The 6,538-nt window shown below is 41.1% G+C and overlaps 1 protein-coding gene across 1 annotated transcript; it reads right to left on the bottom strand.

Moving 5' to 3' along the window:
• Positions 1–1,186: 1,186 nt before the first annotated feature.
• On the bottom strand, positions 1,187–6,142 carry LOC110936713. The gene is made up of 3 exons (XM_022179126.2): positions 5,761–6,142; positions 4,172–5,566; positions 1,187–3,523 (listed from the first exon to the last, which is right to left on the bottom strand). The coding sequence occupies exons 2-3, from the start codon at positions 5,500–5,502 to the stop codon at positions 1,429–1,431; spliced, it is 3,426 nt and encodes a 1,141-aa protein (XP_022034818.1). The 5' UTR covers positions 5,503–5,566; positions 5,761–6,142; the 3' UTR covers positions 1,187–1,428.
• Positions 6,143–6,538: the final 396 nt, after the last annotated feature.

A 6,538-nucleotide genomic window follows, 5' to 3' on the forward strand; every position in this document is an offset into this window, starting at 1 on the left:
GGTTGGGTACAAATGCCCAAATCACCACCCCGGTGGGCTTGGGTTTCGGCGTGACCCCTTGGGCGGGAGTTTCAGCCCGGGCGTTGGGCATGCCTAGCGGTCCACCGTGGCCGGCTCTCATTGGCTAGGTTGACTAGGCCATAGCGGCTAGGTTTAAATTTTAAAAAGTAACCGTTTGGTCAAGCCAAACGGTTCACCCAAGTCACTAAAAAACCCCAAACCTCACCGCCTGTCCACATCGCTACCCCAACCATTCACTCCACCTACCCGAACCCGCTACCCACACTTGATACTGGCACAACACGATGAAGGGCCGCCAACCCAGTGAGACCCGTTACTGGCCGGAAGCTTTTGTTAGCTATCGGCACAATTTAAACGCGTGCCAACACAAGTGGCGCGAGCTACGACCGAAGCTCGACCATTTTAAAGCCTACTACGATAGCGTCCCGGGCGGTGATATAAGTCACGAAGACCGGGTGACGGTGGCCAACATCGAGTTCCGGGGCAAGGAGCGGAAGCCGTTTGACAAGATCGCCCTGTTCGAAATCTACCTAACGCTTTAGCCTTTTTTTTTTTAATTTTGTAATCCTTTTTTTTAGAATTTTGTAATTTTTAGGAACTTTTAATAATAATTTTAGGCTTTTTTTTTTTTTTTTAATTTTGTGTGTATTTTTTAATTTTAGGTTTTTTTTAAATTTTTATAAAACTGGTCAACCTACGCAGGCTAGCCACGCCCCGCTATACCGACCTAGCACGTCACTCACCAGCGGAGGGCTCGAAATCCACGTGTCAATCCATGCCCCAAACCCTCGCCTCACAATACCCCACAGTCGAAAACACCAATGTCTTTCGCGATTAAAAAATACTAGTTACACATAACAAAACAAAACACAAACTACACAATTACACATGACCACATGACAAAACAATTTACACAATTACAAATAACAAAACAAAACACAAATTACACAATTACACATAACAAAACAAATTAAACAATTACACATTCAAAAATCCTCACTAGACATCAATAGTTCAATAGTCAATTTATTCAATTTTCGGCTCACCCCTAAACCTCGCTTGACACAGTTAAAAAGATAATATAAGTTTTAAAAACTGTTAAAAAAAATACCGAAGGTCCAACAAACTTGAATTATCTACAAAATGAGAGTAAACCAGTGGCAAATAAACAAAAATCATGTTAATTCCGCTAGAAAAAGAAACATTGTGTATACATACAAATATAAAAAAAAAAAAAATAATATCCATTCGTTTATGAGCATTTTTCTTATTACACACCTCATAAAAATCACGTCTCCATCTGACCCGACCCGACCCGACCCGTAGCTTAGAAAACAAACAGTACTTAAACCACCTGTTATATAGAAAAAATAAACTGTTTCACTTAACCATCTTCAAGAAAATTCATCAAGAAACACTTGTGATGTTTAAGACCTCAACATCTTCATCTCTTCCATCATCAAAACCTTGATCAGTCGCATTCTTTGGACCCGATAACTCGTTATTGATGCCAGACGGTTCAACGCTCAGATCGAACTCGGTTGGCTCACCGGTTCCATGATACGCCAACGTGACCGCACCGCCTTGATCGGACGGTTCAACGGGTTCAACCGTCTCCTTCTTTTGCCGTTTCCATTTCTTAGTCGACGAAGTCCCGTCATCTTCGAAATCTTCTTCTTCGCGTTCTCGATGCAAGTAAACCCATAGTTTCCGTTCACCGTCGAATTGCACGCACGGATCCCGCTCGTAATGCAAACGGTCCAACGCACCACTAACCACTTGGTTCACTTGTGCATCCGAAACATCTTCTACTATGTACTGCGAGTCCCGAATTAGCGTACAGACATCGGCACGTGTCCCAATACTTCCCGGTAATCGTGCAGCCGCGTCACGAACCAGACAAAGAATGGTCACGTGTGGTGGTCGGTCTTTCTTCAACATGAAATGGTCACGGGCTTTTGATGTCGGTTTTCCCGCACCTTTTCTTGATGGCGCTACGGTTGACTTTTTACCATCGACAGCTGTATACGCGAAAGCCCGATCAGGTATTAGATACCGTAAAACTTCTTCTTTACGGAAATAATCCCGAATTTCATCCGAACTCTGGTTTATCGTGTTGAGACTTTTTTGAGCCCGTAAGTCTCGAAACCGTTCTTTTTCGTCTAAATTCACTTGCATTAAAGCCAAAGGTGGATCCGGTAGACTTCCGATTTGTTTCAATGTTTCTTGACCGCTTTTTAGCCAATTCGCAAACGAGTCAACCAATTTAACCATCATTTTGTGCGGAAGTCCCCACGATTCGGGAGACGTTACCTCTTCGACAATTTCGTGATCTGATGTAGTCTGCGAAACGGGCCCGACCCATGACCACGATTTAATCGATTTTTTGTACAAAACGAGCGGTTTCCATCCTTTCGCTCCTAAAGGTGCGGTTCTGGACGAGAATATCTTTAAAACCCCTCGTACCAAATCTTGAAGCGGTTCTTGAGTTTCGAGAATACACGGGTCACCCGGGTTTGACCGCACCCGGTTGACTATATCCTTAACGGTCAAAGAAGGGACGTTCGGGTTTACATTAGCGTCACAACTAGTAACACCTTGATCTCCATTAACAACTTCTTGTTTTACCTCATCGTTAACATTATCTTCAGGAAGCAAAGTTACCATTGCCATTCTTACAGCCGATAAAAGGTGTATAATCGAGAATGAAAATCCCGTGTGAACCGTAGGTGTAATCAATGTAAACGGTTTTTTCTGTGTTTTTGTTTCTAATTCTGCATCTTCCTCTGCTATATCCATAACATTTGCCTCCGAAATCATATTTTCCATAGAAATCTCATCGGCCCATCTTCTTTTACCGACGCTTTTAACATAGACATCGTCAAGTTGACTTTGACTTTGGCCTTGACCTTCTTGATCATGATCATCCATGTACATCAATTCGTCTTTTACTTTACGTTTCTTTGTCGCCGAGTTGCATTCTAATAATCTTACGTCAACCATATCATGACGATCTTGACTGTAACCTTCAACCATCTGACTTTTTCTAGCATAATTGTTTATGTGCATTTGTGGAGGGGTAGAATAGTCATTTCCCGATTCTCCTTTTCGCTTCTTCCCACCGGGATACGTTTTTCTTAAAAACATACCTTCAATATGACCATCACCATTAGCATCGTTAAAAAGATTCTTACCCTTATGTTTGTCACGAAGATCAATGTTCTTTCTTGAATTTTGTAACGACCCGTCAAAATCTTTAATGTTCTTATTGCTGTTTTTGCCACCAAGTTTCGGTTTTTTTAAATTGGGCCCAGATTTCACACCACTCGGGTAAGCCCATTTGCTTCTCATTAGAGGGTTATCATCATCGTCTTCACCGAATTGGTCAGATGAATCGGACTCTGTTTCTTCGCCTCTTGCTAACATTTGCATTCCTTCGGCAGCTGCCACAACTCGTCCGCCACTTTGTGTATTGACCGTTTTTCCCTTCTTCGTTCCCGCCCTATGGTCAAAATGCAAAAAGTCAACGCTAAAATTAGATCTTCTCTAAAAGGGTGTTTGGATGTTCGCTTTAAATAATCAGGAACAGATGTTCTTTCAGCGTTTAAAGGTGTAATAATCAGATGATTAATTGTTTTGCGTTCGAGTGTTTGAACATTTGAAATTATTTATAAAACTACATAGAAATACTCCTAAAACACACTTGATGATTAATTGTCACTTTCATCCCTTAGGTTCGGCCACTTTTGCGACTTTCATCCAGAGATTTGTTTTTCGCATCTTGGTCCTTGTGGTTTCAAAACCTTGTCATTTTTGTCCCACCCTCGAGGGACGAAAGTCACAGTAAATTGCCAAACCCCAGGGACGAAAATGACAATTTAATCTAAATTATTTATAAAACTAATACATAGAAAATACTCCTAAAAAACACTTGGCATGAATATATGAACTAAAACGGGGTCCACCTCCTCGTACCCTCAATATATTCAAGCCAAGTGTCCGTTAGAAGAATAACCGTTTATCTACGATCATATAACTATAAGCAAAATTTGTTAACAGTTTATCAGATAACTAGTTCTAGATCCCAAATACAAGCATCCACCAACTATACATTCGATATTTTCAACATTTAACATTTTAATCGACATACCTGTACAGATCAACGGGTTCTCCTACCGATTGATGCCAGAACAACTCTTGTTGACTATCCATTGGTGGAAGACCATAACCCCTCGGATTCTGATTATTATAATCACTCTGTTTTAGCTTCTTCCCGTAATCAAAAGGAAATCTTGAATTAGACGGTTTCGCAGTCAACACTTTGATATCAGACAGCTGGTTTACGGTCCGATTTCTACCAAACGTATGCATATCAGTCTTCAACGGCACTGGCAAACCCATATACGGTTCTTGAAATTCTTCACCCCGAGAACCTTTGAAATTCTTACCAAATCTATCACTCAAGTTATGATCTCGATGAAGCGTGACATCATACATCGTTTGTTCTTCATAATCCCTCATTTGTCTAGGAAGGAATGATGATGAAACCGAAGGACCAGGGTTCGCTTCACGAGATGCAAACGGGCTTGCTTGTTCTTTGGTTGTAGACATTTTCGAGCCCGAAACCTTTAACGTTCCTTTCGCATTTTGCTTTCTGGAATTCGCTGGTTCTAAAGCTAACGGTGGACTGGCTCGATATCCGGGATATTGGGCCCGGCCCAGGCCTGAACCTGGACCTGGACCCCACTTCTGTTTATTATCTTTTATCTTCTTGTTACTCCATAACCCGTCCGCGGATTCTTCTGAAGATTCGGTATCAAATTCTTCCATTTTTTCGTAAATTAAGCTTTTTTGATTTTTCATGATGTTTAACACACGGAGCTTTTCGTCAATGCTGTACCCGCGACACTTTGACCAAGCGTCATGAATCTGAACAAGGTTATTAACCATGGTGTTTTGATGTTTTCTAATCATATGATAATGTCGGTGCTTCTGAAAGAACCCGAGCCCTTGACGATAAAGTGAAACTCTCGGTTCACATAGCCCCCCTTTCAACATATCGAAAAGTTTGTGCATCGGAACTCCAAAATGAAAATTCGCACCCGTGAAAAGCTCTTTCATCGTTCTCATAAAATGTTCTTGGTCCATATCCGGAAGATACTTAGCAAGACTTAACCGTTCTTCCTCCGTTAAAACTTCGTTCCAAACATCCATTGATAACACATCTTCCAAACCCGAAAGATCATACAACTCAAATGGAATGCTACACGTCTGATCCCCGATTTGACAAAACTCCTCGCCCGTTTCACCTAACTCAAGCAAATCAAAGTCATCTGAGCCCGCACCCGAATCGTAATCATCCTCATCTTCGTCTAAGTCAGCCCCACGTTTCTCGAATTCATCGTCTTCACTAGACATACTTACCTCAGACTCTAATCTATTACCCGGAACAACTTTAAAACTATTCTTTTCAATCGTCATTCAAAACCTAAAATTCTTTCAAAATTCAAACCCTAGTTCACAAACCCCCAATTCATCACAAACCCTAAATAAAAAAAAACCAAAATTAACAAACAATTATTTCCAAACAATGCAATTCAGCATCAAAAAACATAAACAAACATGAATAAAATAATAACAAATCCACAACAGATACAAACACACACTAATTTGATACTATTTGAAACTAATTTCAAACCTATGAAGAATTAGCGCTTTCAAATTGGGTCGATTAATTACCTTAGTTACGCAAAACCCATAAAATCGGAAGCTCAAAGATGAAGAAAAATCAAAACTTTAGCCAATTAGAGATTGTTTAATGTGTGATTGACGCAAGAAGTTGAATTAGGGTTTTGAAACCCTAGAAAGGGGATCTTAAGGGGATCAAATGGGTGAGGTGATTACAGAGATGGTGAAGATGATGGGGACGTGGAGAGATGTGGGCCGTTGGATTGTGGGTAATAATTGAGAAGAAAAAACGGGGAATTATTAGGGTTAAAGAGAGAGAGAAGCGTGTGGTTTTGCAGAGAGATGACGGGGGGAAGGGGAGATGGTGAGTTTTGGTGGTGTGTTTGGCGCTTTGGAGGAGGAGACTGAGTCACTACTCAGTTGAGTTGAGTCGGTTGGGTTTGAGAAAACTCTGGTTTGTGGGTCCACACTATGTATTTTGTGAAGATATTTTTTTTTTTTTTTTGTTAATGAATCGATTTTAAAAAGATTTTCATAAGGCTATTTACTACTGATTCACGCCACTTTCACTCCATATCACTATCACCTTTGGGTGAACGGAGTGGGTTCGGTGAGTGGGGCGGGGAGGGGAGTTTACCGAGCGGGGAGGTGTTGCCAGGGGTGAAGCGGTGATCGAGGATTGTCCAAGTCGGTGAATACTCACTGAGTGAGAAATTGAAAGAGAAGAGAAGTGATGGAGGAGAGAGAGATGGTTAATGATTGGTTCCAACCCCTTTCAACCAATTAAATTTTTTTAATTGTTTACCACTCTCCATGTGTTTGATCATTG

This window comes from Helianthus annuus, chromosome 4 (assembly GCF_002127325.2).
Source record: "Helianthus annuus cultivar XRQ/B chromosome 4, HanXRQr2.0-SUNRISE, whole genome shotgun sequence".
Classification (NCBI taxonomy): Eukaryota; Viridiplantae; Streptophyta; class Magnoliopsida; order Asterales; family Asteraceae; genus Helianthus; species Helianthus annuus.

Excerpts from the sequence above, each read along its gene's own strand:
- LOC110936713 (XM_022179126.2), bottom strand. The coding sequence starts at position 5,502 with ATGACGATTGAAAAGAATAGTTTTAAAGTTGTTCCGGGTAATAGATTA. Across the intron at positions 3,524-4,171 it reads GAACCCGTTGATCTGTACAG|GGCGGGAACGAAGAAGGGAA; the intron begins GTATGTCGATTA and ends TTTTGACCATAG.